This window comes from Artibeus jamaicensis, unplaced genomic scaffold, assembly GCF_021234435.1.
Source record: "Artibeus jamaicensis isolate MK-2021 breed Jamaican fruit bat unplaced genomic scaffold, CSHL_Jam_final contig_2170, whole genome shotgun sequence".
Lineage (NCBI taxonomy): Eukaryota > Metazoa > Chordata > Mammalia > Chiroptera > Phyllostomidae > Artibeus > Artibeus jamaicensis.
In genome coordinates this window covers 5,759,270-5,777,284 of record NW_026521445.1, presented here as the reverse complement: position 1 = coordinate 5,777,284, position 18,015 = coordinate 5,759,270, and the positions used below count along the sequence as shown (strand labels likewise).

At 47.3% G+C, this 18,015-nt stretch overlaps 1 protein-coding gene across 3 annotated transcripts; it reads right to left on the bottom strand.

Annotated features, from left to right (window-relative positions):
• Window positions 1–293: 293 nt before the first annotated feature.
• IRF6 (interferon regulatory factor 6) lies at window positions 294–17,142 on the bottom strand. 3 transcript variants are annotated; one of them, XM_037136974.2, is made up of 9 exons: window positions 17,074–17,142; window positions 12,756–12,839; window positions 12,008–12,184; window positions 7,501–7,705; window positions 6,376–6,504; window positions 4,630–4,803; window positions 2,946–3,338; window positions 1,684–1,802; window positions 294–1,020 (listed from the first exon to the last, which is right to left on the bottom strand). In XM_037136974.2, exons 3-9 carry the CDS (start codon window positions 12,179–12,181, stop codon window positions 796–798), a joined length of 1,419 nt encoding a protein of 472 aa, XP_036992869.1. In that variant the 5' UTR covers window positions 12,182–12,184; window positions 12,756–12,839; window positions 17,074–17,142; the 3' UTR covers window positions 294–795. The 3 variants fall into 3 exon arrangements, with proteins under 3 accessions (XP_036992869.1, XP_036992866.1, XP_036992868.1); XM_037136971.2 differs by lacking the exon at window positions 17,074–17,142 and adding an exon at window positions 16,877–16,975; XM_037136973.2 differs by lacking the exon at window positions 17,074–17,142 and adding an exon at window positions 16,819–16,883.
• Window positions 17,143–18,015: the final 873 nt, after the last annotated feature.

Below are 18,015 nucleotides of genomic sequence, written 5' to 3'. Positions count from 1 at the left end.
CACCCCCACCTCCACGCCCACACAGTGGGGATCCACATGGCCGCAAGGTAAATACTAGATAACCACCTCTTTGACAGAATCCTTGGGCCTTCTAAGTCAACACCTTCCCTTTAGAAGGTCAGTTTATGAGCATTTACTCCACAGGCCAGGTGACTTTCAGACTTTGGCACCTTTTCTATTTAGATATCAAGTTTGGTTCCTAAGCAACAATCCAGCTCCCCTCCCTCACTTCCAGGGAGCCAGGTTACTATACTAGCAGAACAGGTCAAACAGATCAATCCTGGACAAATCCGTGCTTGAGGGAACTTTAATGAAAGCAAGAAGAAAATGTGGGGCAAGAACAATGCAGAAGGGTTCTGTTCCAGGCGGTTTTATACAAGGAGAATGAAGTCATCAAGTCAGAGTTTTAAAGCATTATTTCGGGCACCGTTCCAACCCCTTCCCTTTACAGCAATGAATCTGAAGCCCACAGGTTAAATGACTTGGTTCAAAGTCGCACATGGGAAGCAAAGCTGTAACTAGAATGCTGGTGTCCAAAACCCCCAGGCCAATTCTCCTTCTACTAAATTATACTACCATGGGGATGTTTAAAAAAAAAAAAGAAAGAAAGGGAAAGTATGAAAGGTGATTTTTCCATAAATTAAATCAACTTGAAGAGCCAGACATATTTGGAGAATCAAAAACTACTCACATTGTTAGAAAGAAAAGGGGCTTTAAAAGCTGGTTAAATCTGAATAATAAAAAATATCTGTATGTACAATATTGTAAAAAAGGGAAGGAAGACTGCATCCATGGTTACTGAGCCGGCAGGGCGGGGGGCAGCTGCATGCTGGTGGTGGGCTGCATGGGCTGCCAGCTCTCCTGGGTTTGCAGGATTCGATACAGCTGCTTCAGCTGAGCAACGATGTTATCTTTGATGTCTGGAGTTGAGATCTGCAGGCGGACACTGCCACTGTCAAAGGATCGTGTGAAGTCACCAGAAAACATCTCGTAGATCATCCGAGCCACCACCGGAATAACCTGTTCAGGACACAGAGCACATGTATCTGCTGAGGGAAAGTTATTTTTAAACAGCAGGAGGGAGCCAAGATTGAGGGAAGGACAAGTGAGGCCTTGTGGAAGCCCCCTACTCTAGATACAGGATATGCCTTCATCTCTCTGAACCATCCTACCGAGGTTCACTCTAAAAGTTGATTCAAAGGAAGGTAAAAAACGTAGGTGTAGCATCCTATCACATACCTAAGCAAATAACTGCTCACTTAGCAAGACTCTTACTCAAATTTTCTCCATTGTTGCACAAATCCAGGGGCCAAACCCATGTGATCTTGCTTCTACTTCCTAGAATAAGGTTCAGTTCTTAAAAGCAATTCAAAGGTTTTTGTAAAAGAGCTGGAAAGGGTCATATCCTGTTAAATTTCAGGAAGACTCTAATGCCAGTAAGAGAACGAAAGATACAGTCTCCACTACATTCATCGCCCATTTTCAGGGCCCTGTATTCCGCTGCGTGGACCTACTGTACGATGTACAAAGCTGGACTCTTGCAACTCCATCTGACGGGACTGAAATCCGCAGGGGCTGATGGGTCCTTGCCCAGGGCTTTACCCTGGACTCTCCTCTGGACTCGCTCCAGAAAGAGCTTTGCTAAAAAGGTAAAGAGTTGTTGACATAGCCTTATCTCCTCACCTGGACCAAGATGAGTTTCCTGTCCAGGGGTTTCCCATCTGGCCATTCTTCCCCAAAGCACAGGTAGATCTCAAATGGCGGCTGCTTCTCTATCTGTCCTTTCTGATGGGCGATGAGCTCTGCAGAAGGTGGAAGAGTGAGTTTGGTGTCCTGGGTCATTCTTCGACCACTCAGTAAATACCATCTTTTTCTTTTTAAGATTTTATTTATTTATTTTAGAGAGGAGAAGGGAAGGAGAGAAACATCAATGTGTGGTTGCCTCTCACACACCCCCAGCCAGGGACCTGGCCTGAAACACAGACATGTGCCCTGACTGGGAATTGAACCAGTGACCTTTTGGTTCACAGGCTGTTGCTCAGTCCAATGAGCCACACCAGCCAGGGCAGAAACTATTTAATTTTATAACTTAAATTTAATAGCCACATATTGTGGCTAGTGGCTACTATATTAAGATAACATCAAAGATGGTATTTTGCCCTGGCTGGTGTGGCTCAGTGGATTGAGCACCGGCCTGTGAATCAAAAGGTCACTGGTTCAATTCCCAGTTAGGACACATGTCTGCATTTTGGGCCAGGTCCTTCGTGGGGGGGCAGGGGGTGAAAGGCAACCACACATTGATGTTTCTCTTCTCTCCCTCCCCTTTCTCCCTTCCCTCCCCTCTCTCTAAAAAAATAAATAAATAAAGTCTTTTAAAAAAGAAAAATTAAATAGTTTCTTAGTCACATTAGTCACATGTACATACTCAGTAGCCATGTGGCTACTGACTACCCTTACTAGACAACACAAATATAGAACATTTTCATTATTTCAGAGGACACCACTGAGTTAGACTTGGAGTTCAAACCCACTGTAAAATTCACAATTCAGTGCATTGTGTCTGCTTGGATTCACCACTCAGATATTTTTCAAAGGAGAGGAGTATATGTTTTGCTGATTATGATGAAGAGGGTCTCCTTCCAAAGTTAGGGGTAAGCTGGAAGCATCGGGAGCATAATGACAAGGCTGTTTCCCCCTCCTGCCATAGAAGGCACCAAAACCAACCAAAAAATGGCTTCTGAGTGCGTAGCATTGGAGCAGAACACCATTCTTAGTTGCCCAGGGCACTTTCATTTTTCAGAACCAAGGTGCTCTTCAACTTTGACCTGCTCCAGAAAAAAATGTTTGGCTAAAATCTCTACAGAGCCAGGAAAGGGGGAAGGGATGAAGGAAGACATATTTTCAGGGACCAGTTCCCACCATCAACTTTTTGAAAAAAGACTCACCACTAAGGAACGTTTCCAGACAAAACAGTTTGACCTTCTTTTGCCTCTCAATCAGGTTGGGAGCCACAAGCGACGGGGCACATGGTCCAGACCAGTACACCTTGCACTGACACAGCCTGATGGCATAAATGGCGTGACCGCTGACCTCCAGAATCAGTCCTCTGTCCATGACATCTAGAAGCTTGGTGGTGAACAGCTTCTGCTTCTCATTGGTGATATGCTCTGGACCTGGGAACTTGACCTGCTCCAGGCTGACAGGCCCAAAGAGCTCCTCCTGGTCAGGCATAGGACCCAGGTCCCCATAGAAGAGCCGGCAGCCCTGGGGGTTGCTCACGGTCAACGTCTGCCCATATTCCTTGCCACGGTACTGAAACTTGATGTCCAAGTCAGTCACTGCAAGGAGAGAGAGGACAGTGAGAATCCTGCTCTGCTGCTCTGCCTACTTATATCCCTAAGCCTCATGCGAGTCCATCAAGATCAAGCCACCTTTCAAGCAGCATTCAGGAAGGCCACTGCCATAGTTATCCTGCCTGCAGTAAAGGGAGACATCAACATAACCCTGGAATACTCACTCAAAAGGCTGTCTGGAAGCAAACTGTTCAAGGTCCATCTACACTGTCTTTGTTCGATCATCATACCCTAAAGGCTAGAGTTTCTCCAAGCAAAGTTCTGAGTCCTGCTCTCCTCATTTCATACAGAGCCTTTCATCAATAGGCATAGGAAGGAGCTAAAAACTAAGGAATCTGGCTTGTGTCATATTTTTGACTCATTGTTTAAAGAAGCCAGAGGAATAAGAAATACCAAGTCACCTTTTTGTTTCAACAGTATATCATTGAAAGGACACAGTTCACAGCAAACTAAATTTTCACTCAGCAAGTCTCCCTATGGTCTTAAGAAAGCTACTAGCTTCTTAGACAAAATTCTAGCACTCATATCCCCCTCCTCACCATATGTAGATTAAAAGGGATTTGGAGCATTAACAATGATTCTTTCTTCTTACTTTTTTTAATCCTCACCTGAGGATATGTTTTCATTGATTTTTTTTTTAATTTAAATATATATAGAGAGAAACATCAATAGGTTGCTTCCCATATGCACCTCGGCCAGGGATCAAACCCACAACATAGGTATGTGCTCTGACTGGGAATTGAACCCACAATCTTTGGTGCACAGGATGATGCTCCAACCATCTGAACCACTCCACCAGGAGGACAATGATTCTTCATTGAAATAAATTTATGCCTAAACCAGAAAAAGATTTCCTCTGGGCACTAACATCCCTGATCCAAAAACTTCCTTGATCATATCTATGGCCATTACCTTCCTATCCCACAACTGGCCTTCTCCCCAAATTCTCCAGCCACGCTCATAAACCCAGGTCTTCCACCCAGCTGAGAGGTGAGTAGCCTAGAGCTATAACCAATCAGAGCATCCCCATGGGCAATTTATAAGCTAATGTTTCTTTACTTCCTCCCTGGTGGCTCATCATCAGTTGGCCGGGAACCAGATACAGCAGGTACCAGAGGAAAAGATAGCTATTCCGAGATCGGCGCGTTCAGGGTGGTACGGCCGTAGACAAAGATAGCTATTCTATACAAGGCAAAGACAGGGGTGTAGAAGGCAGGGCAGGAAGGAACAATAATAGGAGCCGAAGACCTGTCAAGAAAGACCAGGGCTCACTTACTTGGAAGAGAGCTGATCCATAGCTCTGGAGAGCTATAGAAGGGCTGTATAGGTGCCTGGGGTACTTCCATCTCCAGAGGCTCAGTTTTTGGCCACACCGCTTCAGGACTGCAGTTGCCCACACTGCAGTTGCTAACACTACAGTTGCCCACACTGGCTGGTGCCATGGGAGAGCCTAGAACGAAACGACGTGGGTGAGCAGGCAGGGGCACCGCACATGCACAGCACCTGGCCTGAGGCTCTAAAATCTGACAAAGTCAACAGACAAGAGTCAAACACTGGACCGTGACTCGGTGTGGCAGCCCGTCATTGATTCCCACAACTAATACAATAAGAAACACAGTTCCTCTGCTCCGGGGGAATTTAGTCATATTAGTTCTCCCATAAACTCAGAGTTATGGAAACCCTGTTTGCTGCAGATTCACAGAGGGGTGAATTTTCTCTGGGGTGAACTGAGTACGAGCATGTATGAGAGGCCACCTGTTGTAGAATTTGAACCTTGCAATTAAACAGAACCTGGTTGTCGTACATAAAATGAACTCAACTGAATTAGTTTTTAGCTTTGACTAGTATTACTTTATAAAAAGTTCCACTAAAAACAAATACTTTTATACATGTAAAACATCTGGAAGGATACTCAAGGATTGGAAAGCTCTGTCTCCTCCCGGGAAGGAAGGTTCAGAGATAGAATGGAAGGAAAACCTTTCCACTGATGATCTTTTTGTACCATTACGACTTTTAAATTTTGTAGGAATATTATTTATTAAAAAGTAGCCAATTAAAGCTATTATTAAAAGAGGGTAAAAAAACCCATCTTATTCCCCAGCTATTGGCAACATCGTCTCCAAAGTCTGCCGGTGTCTCCTCCTAGCCTCACCTCTTAGGCATCTATTCTTCAACAACAATTCTTCTTCCTCTGCCCCAATAGCTCTGAAATCACAGAGGTTAATGTTTCTTCGACCCTTTGTGTGCAAGTCTGGTTAAACCCATGTAATCATTTTACTTTCTCTTTTTAATATATGTCCCACCTCTTCCTAAAAAGGATGCCAGGCAGCCCACAAGCATCTCATTGACCCATAGCAGCCAGATGGAACTAGACGAGCAGTGAAAAGCCGCTCAGCTGCATGCAGGTCAAGGAGCGTTTCAGTGGCCAGTTCCAGGGAGGATGCTGCAGAGGAACAGCTCGCCCTGTGGTCGGAACCCTCAGAACATGCAATGGGAGGCTCCGTGCCTGCTCTGTTATCCAATGACAGTCCAGCCTCTCAACTCATGTTTTCTGGGAAGCTGAATCTGAATCCACAAAGTCCACAAAAGCAAAGTCCCTTGCAAATAAATTCTGTCATCAGAGTCTAGCACTGAGAGCTGGAGAAACCACAAGTTCCCATCACACAGCCTTAGCAGAGTAGATTCTGTTATGGAAATGACGCAAAACTTACACTGATGGAAAGGGCAGAAGAGTTTGCCTACAATTCATGAAAATACCATCTGCAACTTGGTCTCAAGGAAACCAAAAAATGTATATGTTTATGTACTTACATGTGGGACTGGGAATGCATACAACTTTTAACTAGGCCAGCAGAGTTCCCTTGCCTATGGCCCCTACTTGCTAATGGCCCCTTGCCTATGGCCCCTACTAGCTGTGACCAGCAGCCTGGTCACTGCTCCCAATGTAGTGGTGGCTGAGGGGCCAACAGTAGCAAGGTCAAAGCCCTCCTCCTACCTCTGTACCAGCCATCCCCCTACTCACCATTGATGTTCAGGAAGGGAAAAGTGTCCTGGATGGGAACATGGTGCTGTGACTGATCCAGCTCATCTTCCTCATCATCTTCATCCACATCGTTATCCTTCTCATCCCAAGGAGCAGAGCCAGTAGATCCTACCAAGAAACAGACACACAAGCCCACAAGTTGCACTATTATCCCTGCAGCTGACCTAGTGCACAAGCTAGGGACAGATGGCACAGCGGGTCCTCTAGTGCATTGTGCACCCTCAGTGCCCCAACAAAAGGAGCGGGAGCTGAGGGTGGGTTAATCTCCGGTTCCAACTCTTCCCACAGAGCCCCGATGTAAGCTCTCTTCTCCTCCCCTATTCAGGAGCTACAAACCCTGCTGCCTTCTCTAGAAATCTCTTAATTTGTACTCTAACCCTCTTTCTACACATTAGCATCACTTTTAAGGACTTAAGGACAACCTTTCTCCTTTGTCCAACGTGAGGACAAACCCTTCCATCATGGCATGGCCACACTCCATTTATGGGAGGACAAATCAAATTTGTCTGGCTCTTAGCCAGTTCTTGTTAAGGACTGGGTAAATAGAAGGATCAGGTGGTATTCTCTTAGTAAAAGCATCCTAAAATTAAGTGATCACTCACCACACCATTTATAGAGAACTTAAGAGCTTCTACATGTTATGTTGATTGATTTTTATACCAGCCTTTGAAGTAAGCAGGAAAGATGAGCATCCACATGTTACAGTTGAAGAAACTGAGCTTCACTAGTTCAAATGCCTTGATTCAATGTCCCACAAGTAGTGAAGTGATAAGAACCAGGTTTAGAACTCAAACCTTCTAAGTTTTAATTCTTCCTTCTTCTACTACCTGGCCTCTCCTCTTAGCATTGAGTCCCAAGAGACGTTATTTTTCAGTAGGAATCTATACTCCCTCTACTTTCTCACCACCTTCTTTAAGCAATCAGACTACTATCTGTTCCCCTAAGTGAACAAGAAGATTTTGCTGAGTTTACATCTTCTGTACTTTGGGTACTTCCAGAAAAGGTTTTCTTAAGCCAGGCAATTTTCAAGTCGACTATCTCTTTAAGAGCCCGACCTAGAACTTGTCATACTGTCCACCTTCACCCTAGCAGCTAGGGCCTCACCTGGGTTAATGATCGAGCCCTGGGGCTGGGGTATGTCACACACTTGATATATCTTCACTGGGTTCATGGGCACCTCCTTGGTGCCATCATACATCAGGTTGAATTCCCTGCTCTTGTTGAGAGCACAGCGGAGCTGGGCCTTCCATTTAGCTGGGTCAGGGTCATCCACCCCTTCTTGGTACTTCCCTGTCTCCACAGCCCAGGCCTGAGGAACAGGAAATTGTGGTGAGTACCTACTGATGTCCAGAAATGCTGCAAAGTGCACTCACCCCCCCCCACACACACACACACACACACCTTTCCCTGACTGCCCCACCATTCCAACCCCCATTTACAGAGACTGTAGTGAAAAATATCACCCGCAGGACCAGGCGAGGCAGGGCCTAAGAGATATTAAGCCATATGCAAACACAGTCTTTTGAAAGGAGAAGCCTTATCTCGAGTGTTAGTACCAGCACCACCTGGCTACAGTGAAGGGTTGGAAATAAAGAAAAGTCTGGAAAAAATATTCACCAAAATGCTAATGGTAACTTCAAATAACAGGATTTCCAGTGATTTTTTTTTTTGGGGGGGAGAGATTTCTTGTTTTTGACATGAATTACTTATCTAATAATAAGGCAAAGGAAATGGCATACAATATGAAGAGTTTGGCTTTGCTGTTCCCTCCTCCTCCAGCCTTTAATTCAGTGCATAAATAATTGTAGAAATCAAGTGCCTTCAGGAGTAACAGGAGGACAGGAAGCACAATGGGGGGTCAGCCTGACTAAGCTAAAGGCCCACACCCCCTGCCTTTTCCGATCTCCTCAAATTCCCACCTCACTGGAAACACTCTGTTGGAAATACCAGTGGCTGGTGGCATGGGCCAAAACCACTTTGGCTCCTCCTCTCTGGTTCCTCCTTCCAGGTCCAACAGGCATTTACATTTCTGCTGGCAGGACAGCCACACTCCCCTCCTGCTAACATATTCTCAGATCTCTATGCTTTCTCCAGGAGGGTGACATGTTCTGAGGCAGAAAGGGGGATGTCCTTAGCAGGGTACTCAAGGTCAGGAAGCACATACCAACTTGTTGGAGCTACCAGGGCATACGCATCCCTTGCCCAGTCCCAACTCCCCACCTCGGCTCCTGACCAAAGACTTCTCCCTCAAGCTGAAATGCAATTTTTCTACCCCATCCTTTGAGATCTCTGGTTGGCCTCAGTCACTCCCTGCAGAGCCTCGTAATCATGTGGAAGTATATTCCAATACCCAATGTAAATCCTTCTCCAGTTCACGCTCACTTCTTACCATCTTCTCCAGACTTGGGGGCTCTTCCATTTGTTATGAAGTATAAAATGAAGAGATTTGACAGCCGTGCTGCCCCAGGTGGCTTAGCAGGCACCATTTCACCCAACCCCTACTGGAGATTTCAACTTCACTGGGCCCTAGTGCCTGAGAAGCACATCTCCAGTTGTGCCTCACGCTACCAAGCCTCACCACGTGTCCCCCGTTTATCTGATCCTCTGTGCCCACTCCCGCTCTGGCCCCACCCAACTGGCTTGGGCCGTGTTGACTTTGGCTTGGGTCTGCAAATTTCTGTGGCTCCCTAAATCCCTGCCCCTCCATGGAAAGCAGCCAGACCAACCCAGAACCACAGCCCCAACCTTCCCGCTCACAGCAGAGCATTCCCCCAGGCCTGGAGATGACATGGAGGACCCATGCTGATGCAGTGAAGGCAGCACTCGTCACATGGCCATCATCGTGATTTATTCTACAAACATCACTTGTTCAAGCCTATTCTGAGTCATGCTTCTAAGATTCTGGCCACTGTACTGGTCTCTATTTCACTTCCTAAAATGGAAATGATCCCTCCTTGGCTAGTGTGGCTCAGTGGATTGAGCAATGGCCTGCCAAAGGAAAGGTTGTTGGTTCAATTCCCAGTCAGGGCACATGCCTGGGTTGCGGGCCAGGTCCCCAGTTGGGGGCATGCAAGGGCCAACTTATCAATGTTTCTCATACATTGGCATTTTTCTCCCTTTGTTCCCCTTTCTCCAAAAATAAATAAATCTTTTTGAAAAATGGAAATGACCCCTGCACTTTCATGATAATTTATAAGTGCCCTCCATATATTCTTTTATTCAATTTTCACAACAACCCTGTGAGGTGAGCAAGACTGGGTTCATCCCCACTTTACTGCAGGGGAAACTGAAACCCAAAGAGACCACACATGTAACTGATGGCAGCAGGGTCTGAAGCCAGGCCTTCTTCCAATTCTTTGTCAGAGGCAAGGTCTGCGAGTGGGGGAACAGGTAGGCTGGGTTCGAATCATGGCTCCACAACTTATTGGCCGTGTGAAGTTACTTCGCCCTTCAGAGACTCAATTTCTGCATCTACAACATGTCCCTTACAGAGTTGTTGAGAATTAAACGAGCAAATGGATGCAGGGTATGGACCAGGTACCCACTTTAGAACTAGTACCCCATCCCATAATCCTGTCAAAGGTCCATCAGAGCTTTAGATCTGTGAAAGCAATTTTACTCTTCTCCTGACTTCCAAGGCTCTCCCCTAGCATTCTGCAAACAAATATACAGATTGAATAAGGCAGAGAAGCCCTGGCTGGTGTGGCTCAGTAGACTGAGCACCAGCCTGTGAACTAAAGGGTCACTGGTTCGATTCCTGATCAGGGCACATACCCGGGTTGTGAATCAGGACCCTAGTGGGGGTCTCGCAAGAGGCAACCACACACTGATATTTCTCTCCTTCTTTTTCTCCCTCCCTTCCCCTCTGTCTAAAAATAAATAAATAAAATCTTTAAAAATAGGAAAGGAAGAAGACAAAGCAGCTTCCGACCGCCACCTTTTCCTCAAGTCCCACGCACACAGATGGCTCTCCTGAGTGGGGCTTCCAGGAACCAGCCTCTTCCCCCATAGCCAGCCACCACCTTCAGACCAAGACCACGGCCAGTCAGCTGGGCAGGGCAGGCCCACCCCCCTCTCCCTACCAACTCAACCAGTTGGCACTGCCTTACAGATGTCTACCTATCTCTTCTATCTCACTGCCTAATTTTTGAACTAAGCACTCACTTACTTTCTAAGTAATCGCAGCCTAATAATTTTCTGTCCACCTCTTGACTCTATACCTGGCTTAACTGCATTGGGTGGAGCCACCTACGAGATGGCTGTCCTTTGAGATGTGAGCCCTCCTTTCCTGGTGCAATCTCAGCAAGAACCTGAAGCACCAATCTTAAGAGGCCCACGGTGGAGCCTGGGTTTCACTTGTGACATGCAGCTCATAGTCAGGAAAAAAAGGATGAACTTGCTTCCTGGTGACTTGGAGGTGCAGGAACAAAAGCTATTCATGAGATGGAAGCCTGGCCAGCACAGAGAAGGAGGTCCGGAGTTGAGATACAGGCCAACCCGCACTTCCCAAGTGACCGACCATGTCAAACCCCTTCTCACACCCAGCTTCCCGCCTGCTTCTTCTAAGTCCAGCTCTGGCTACACTTCAATTTTGGAAAATGCCAGTGGATTAAATCTTATTTTTGGTTAAGTGACATTACTCTTATAGCAGAGCTTTTTTTTTTTTTTGCTTTAATGTAGTTTTATTTATTTATTTAATTTGTTCATGATTTTTCATTATAGTTGATATACAATATATTAGTTTCAGGAGTACAACATAGTGATTAGACGTTTATATAATTTATGAAGTGATCACCTTGATAAATCTAGTACCCATGTAATGCTATACATAATTATTACAGTATTATTGACTAAATCCCCTTCGCTGATTTTTATTTTTAAAAATATTCGTATAATAAAAAGAAAATTAAATCCCCTTTAATTTTTTAATTGTTTTTATTTACTCAATATTTTAGAGAGAGAAAAAACATTGCTTTGCTGTTCCACTTATTTATGCATTCATCGGTTGATTCTTACATGTGCCCTCAGTGGGGACCGAACCCACAACCTTGGCATATCAGGACAACACTCTAACTGAACTATCTGGCCAGGGGAAATCACCATTAATTTTTAGGCAGAGGTATGGGTGGGGCAAAATATTTTAATATCGAAAGAAAAACTTGCAGAGGGCCCACTACACCCATCCTACAGACTACGCCAGGAGCCTGCTAACACTGAATAGTTCTGCCCCGTCTACAGAGCCCTTCCCAGGCTCACACGGCTTTCTCCATAGCAAGGGCCCTGGGTGCATGGAGAGGAACGGTCAATTGCTGACACTTGGGAGTTTTCGGAACCAGTCTCAGGAGTTTGGCCAACTGTACCTGGGACTGTTTGGAATGTGAGTTGAGTACCTTCGGCCAGTTACAGACGACCTCAACCGTTACAGACAGGCCCCAACGAGAGAAAGTGCTGTGCCTGCAGGGTCTGCGCACCCCCACCACAAACACTGCTGCATCAACATTTTGGATCTAGTGGGTTCCTCATGTCAAAAGAGAAAACAAAATAGGACATAAAAGCAAAATGGTCTGAGAGAACTAGAAAGCCTTTCAAGTCATATGGTAAGGTCCTTTACCTTAAAAATGGTATTTTCCTCTTCTTGTTGAGGGCTATGCCGAGTGGCATGTTTCCAGGGAATCTGGAAGCGTTTGGAGTCCCTGTGTAGCCAGATGAGCCCAGGGTACAGACCACTATCCACCTGGGCCACCAGCCAGGGCTTCAGCCGAACTCTGCGGGGGTGGAGGGCCATGATCTGGGTGGGGGAGGGGGGAGAAATGGGGAGAGCAGGAGAATTAGGCCAGTCACTGGGAGCTTTTCCCAGCCACCGTTCCCTCATGGTAGAGCTACAGTTTCATTAGATTACAGCAAAGAAACTGAATATGGGAATAAACTGTGCCAGGTGGGGAAGGAAAGAAAAGAGGTTAAAAGGTTCTTTTGATTCTTATTCCAAAGCCATTTATACTTCATGCTCTAGCCAAATCAGACTTATCATGTAAGTAGATCACATTTCTTCTATTTAAATCCTGAAACAGAAAAATGAAAAGATGATGTCATCTCTGCTGGAACACAGTCCTTCCTGAAATACCAAGGGCTTTGGAAGAGAAGGAAAATTGCTCTTTTTAATCTCATCTCTGAGGAAGGGGGGTAAATAGCTATGGAAACAATAAGGAAGGGTATGGGCAAGAATCTGAAGCACTCTCTCTTTTTTTGACAAGACAACTAAAGACAAATGGGAATGTTTCAGTCAAAAATGACACCCTCATGGTGAGAGAGAAGTAGGCTGGGCAGGGAACGGGGGTCCCAGGTCCAAAGGCCTCACTTACATAAGTGAGCAGGCAGCGTGTCCACAGGGATCTGAAGAGCTGGGACTGGAGTCAGCTGTCCTTTCTCTGGGCCACCCAAAGATTCTGTATCAAAAAAAAAAAGGGTTCGTAACTGGTTATCCACAGAACAATCCTCCATAGAACAATCCAGTGTGTGGGAGAAGACTGAGGAACACTGGAGACAAAGGCTCTGAGAATCCTGCCCTGCAACTGAGTCTGGTAAGCTCAGAAGCCCTAGAGCAATCGAAGACCACTGTTCCTACCCCTACAGTACTAAAGACAGTCGCTGCACTGCTAGGACAGGCTGCTTACCTGGATTTGTTTATTTCCCCACAGAGGCTGAAGTAAACTGATTGGCTGCAGAGTCTGCCTGGGTAAAGTCTGCAATTGATTCTCATAAAAATACCGAAGCAGAGCAGATAACATTCAGGCGCCCGCACCCACAGCAGGAAACAAAGGCTTGCCTTGGATTGTGCGCCCCAGGGAAAAGCCAGTCACTGGAGAACTGTTTGCCTGGGATGTTACACTTAAGATTATTATTTTTTTGATGTTCTTGGTTTTACTTTGTTTTCACTTAAGGTGAGAAAGAAACATCTGAAAAATAGCATTCATTCAACAAACAGTTGGTCATCAGCACTATGCTGGTTACCAAACACTCAAGCTCAGTGTTTTTATCAGAAGAAATCCACAGTGGAACAGCTCAAGCCCCACAAAGACCTGCAGAGGAAAGGAATTGAAGTCACCTTCACACCCAGAAAGGTCCCCAGCAGGATCAGGTTCAGAAACAAATCAGTGGAGTCAGCAGAAGGCTCCCACTCAGAGGAGCCTAGTTGTGGGGGTGGCCCCTAATACCACTTCTCTCCCCAGCCAGACTTCCGTCCAATGGGGAAAACCCAAACCCAGCTCAGCCCCTGGCACTTTAAAAGCAAGGCTGGAACTGCTCTCACCTGAGCCTTCTGACCCAGTTACCAACTCGTGCAACTGAAACCTTCCCCCTGGGAGCACAGCTCAGTGGGCAGGGCAGGTTGGCTGGCATACCCTGTTCAAGCGCCCCCCCCCCACCCCCCTGGTCCTAGCCCTGGTTTAGGTTGTTTTGCAGGGCAGCAAGACAAGCCATCAAAACACAGGGAACATTTACCTTATAAGGAGCGGGGCGGGGGGTGGGGGGGGGGCACAAGTTCCTTATAGGAGGAGGAAACACTCTCCCAAAGGCAAATTCTACCTTCTCCTCCCCAGTCCTAGTCTACTGCAAGGGGGATGGGGCAAGGGAAGGATGAAAAGAATCGAAAACGGGCAGCGAATCAGTCAACCCAGCAAGGGCCTTTTGAGAATTTATATTGCAATGCATCTAAGTCCTGTGTCTGGGCCTGTCTGACACGTGAAATCCACCCCTTGATGGATGGATCATGGACTTTGAAGAAAATTGCTCATTCTAGTTGATCCACAGCCCATGAAGAAAAAACTAAGGCAACCAGGCCAACACAAGGAACTTGCACATGGCAATGGGGAAGGAGGAGCAGCCACCCAGAGTCCCAAGATTAAGATCTGGAGCCCTGGTTCCTCAGCGTTCTCCCAAGATGGCAGTAGCCACGAGCAACCCCGCCCCGGCCTGCCCTCCTCCACGCCGCACCTCCATCACTGCTAACCTCTCTGCCTTCCTAAGTCAGCCGAGATCTCCCCACCCCACCCGCCACCCAGTAACTAAGAGTCTAGAAATAGTCAGAGAGGGAAAAACTGGAAGCAACCAAATAACAGAGAAGAGTGACTAATTACACGTTCACAGGCTGCAACATTAAGCAACCATTAACAACAGGGCATCTGAAGAATTTTTATTGAATTGGGGGGAAAATATAGCATATAATACCAACTGTATAGTAGTATCTCCTTTTTATAACATACATGTGGGTATGTATATACCTACACACAGGATTTTCAAAAGGGAAAGAATACACAAATGCAAGAAGATATTCTCAGTGGAAACCTGGTGATAAGATTGTAAGTGAATTTTATAGCTGCCTATATACTTTATATGTAATTCACATCTTCCTGCCATGACATGTTTCAATTTTTTTCAAAAAAATATAAACTGCATGTAGTATTTTTTTAACCACAGGAAGCTGAGACATTTCTTGGCCACTGGAAGGCACAAAAGGTGATGATGGCCTTCAGCCAATAAGACCATGGTGACGATGACCCTTTATATCTATACAGGCTTTACAGTTTTTACACGAGTGCTTTCCTAACATGTCTGATTTCATCCTCCTGATCTGGAAATGGTTTCATTCTCACCCCCACTTATAGTTGGGTTCACTGAGACACAAAAACATTAAGCACTTTATCTGGGGTCTGGATCCAACACTCTGAGTCAGGGTGTGCTGTAGCAAATCCTGCCACTGCACCCTGCCGTCCAAGTCCCTCCCTTACACACTAAGAGAGTAAACCCAAAACAGCAACAAAGATGCCCACAGCCTGAAGAGCCAATGAGTGGTTAGGAGAAGTCTGCATGGCACCCATCTTCGAACATACCTAAATCAGAGTTTTCTTTCAAAATGTTCTCACCACCCAAACCCTAATGCCCATAGAACAACCCTGGCCTAGTTGAACTTGGCCCTGGTCTCGCTAACTGCCATCCCAGTGAAATTTCAAGGCCTGTATCACCAACATGTATTTAAGCAGTCAAAGAACAAAGATGCTAACCCACCCACTCCCCTCACACAGGGCACGGAGCAGGCACATTTTCAACCTCCCCAAGGCACTAACCGTCCTCTCTCACACTCTCAATCCAGAAGGCAAGTACTCTATGAACACACCACAGACACCTCTGCAGCCCCTGCCCAGACAATTTCCAGGGACACTGCTCCCCCAAAGCCCAGATTTGGCTGTCAGTGGTTTTCCACGGAACAAAACACACCGCTATTTCCTGCGGACAGGCCTCAATGGTGGTCCGGATTTTTCCCTTCCTCCTGGAGGGAATTAGAATGCCAGCTTCCAGGTTTCCCAGACTTTCCTGCCGTTAGTTTAGCCCTGCTCAGGAGTAAATTCTGGGTCGGTAGCCACAGTTCCCCTGCCTTCCTTCTCCGCTGGAGTGAAGTTGGGGGCTGTGACAGCAATGTGCAGGTACTGGGTGCCGCTGTCACTCAGGCCTCATGCACACATTGAACCCTACGCCACGCTCCTGGGCCGGGCCCAGCAGTCACCGACGCACTGGAGCGTCTTCCCCATCTGCCGTCCCTGGCTGCCACTTTTGACATCCACCAACAGCAGGGTTGGGGCAGCGATGACCTCTGCCACCAAGCAGAAGCCCCGTAAAGTGTGGCACCCCGGGCCTCCCTTCCAGTAAGCCTGGGAGATTTTCCACATTTCTCCACACCTGCCCTGCAGCCCCCACGGGGGCAGAGGGCCTCACCCCCGAGCAACCACCCTCCCTACATACACCTAGCTGGTCTACCTGGAAACCCACTGGTGTCTACCAGGGTGGCAGGCCTGACTGTGCTAAACAAAGTCAGGAGGGAAAACAACCTGGCTAAATGGGCCTCTCCACCCCCAATTTCCCAACCTTCCCCCCTCCCCAGCACCTAGGGCCAGCGGACCCCGGAATTCCGCCCTTGGGTACATAGAGGCCGGCGTCAGCGCGAGCCGGTAAGACTGGAGGGGTGGAGACGGCTCAGCTCCATCCGACGGTGAGGGGGTAGGAGCCGAGAGTGGGTTGGGCGGGGAGAAAAAGGCAGTCGACTGAGTGTAGGGTCCGGAGGGCCCAGCGCTCGGGGGGTGGGACAGCCCAAAAGCCACCTGGACGGGGCAACAGGCAGCCAGTCCCAGAGGGTACCCCACTCGAAAAAAAAAACAAATAAATACAGAGCAACTTTCCCTGATCCCACAAACGCTGGAGCGGACCTTTTTTCCACCAGCGGGCGTGTCCCTCCTCCCTCAAACTAGCCTCCAGAAGTTGGTGTCCCCACATTCCCTCAATCCGGCTACCAGAAGCGGGCGTCCCTCCGACCCATGGACCCAGGTAAGATCACCAGTCGACACTGTGCTCCTCGAAGGGTTAGGCAAGTAATACCTGGCTCTACGGAGGTAGGGACTGCGGGCTCCGCTGGCAGTCCCCCACCAGCCCTTACCTGCTCCGCCTAGGTGCGCCCAGCTCACGTCAGCGCTTCTCCCTGGACGCCGCAGTCCCCAGGCCACCTGGCTACTCCCAGGTGTAGCCACGCCCTCCTGCGCTCAGGATTGGCCGGTTGCGAGAAATATGAAACTGTGTTCGTGAGCGGCCCAGCCCGGCCCAGCCCCTGCCCCACAAAGTTCCCCTGCTTCTTACCCCGACTGAGAAATTTTCCATATTCAAGCTCACACCTTATGGGGGGAGCTGGTGGTCTAGGGAACAGGAAGCGACTGGGAGGTCAGATCTAAGTCTAGAGGGTGACACCCCTCGTTCGTGCCCCTTCATTACCCCGCGGTACAGAGACTGTTAAACACAGATAAGGGTTTAAAGATTCTGGGTTGGCCCGACGACCAATGGGCCTGTGGACACAGGATATGGGGAAGGTATTCTTGGTCCCTTCTGGGGGAGAGGAAGCCCAGTGGCTTTCAGAGCAGGAATTCTGCCTTTGCTCTACCTCTGTCCTGTGTGACCCTGGCTACGGTACTTAGTTTCTCGGTTTCAGTTTTTCCGTCTATTAAAGAGGATAATAGTCCCTGCCTTTTCCAATAACTAACTCTCTAGTAAAGATGAAAAGCATGGCCTCTGGAGATTCGCAGCCCAGCTGTTAATCTCATTTCAAAGTGTTGGGATCCAAACCCCAACTCCACTGGTTACTACAGACTTGGGGGAATTTCTGAGTCATCTGGACCCCAGTTTCTTATTTGAGGTAGGACAAAGCTAATAATAGCCACCCCTTAAAAGGGTATTGTGGGGAATCAGTATGTTACTTAATATAAAGTGCTTGGAACAATATTTGGGACTTATCGAGTGCTATATAAATACTTGCAATTTTTTTTATCAGTGTATGAAGATAAAAGTCCTGTATAAACAATGCCTGACAGAACAAGATGGGATCTCCTGTTATTACCTGAAATTCGAGGCCTGTATGTGCCCGAACAGGTATTCGATGAGATTTGCCTCACCTTTCCCTCTGCAGTGAACCCCAGTCTGTATGGAATACATGCTTCAAGTCCTGGCCAGGTTGCTCAATTGGTTGGAGTGTTGTCCCATACACCAAAATGTTGCAGGTTCGATCCCCAGTTGGGGCACCAACAGATG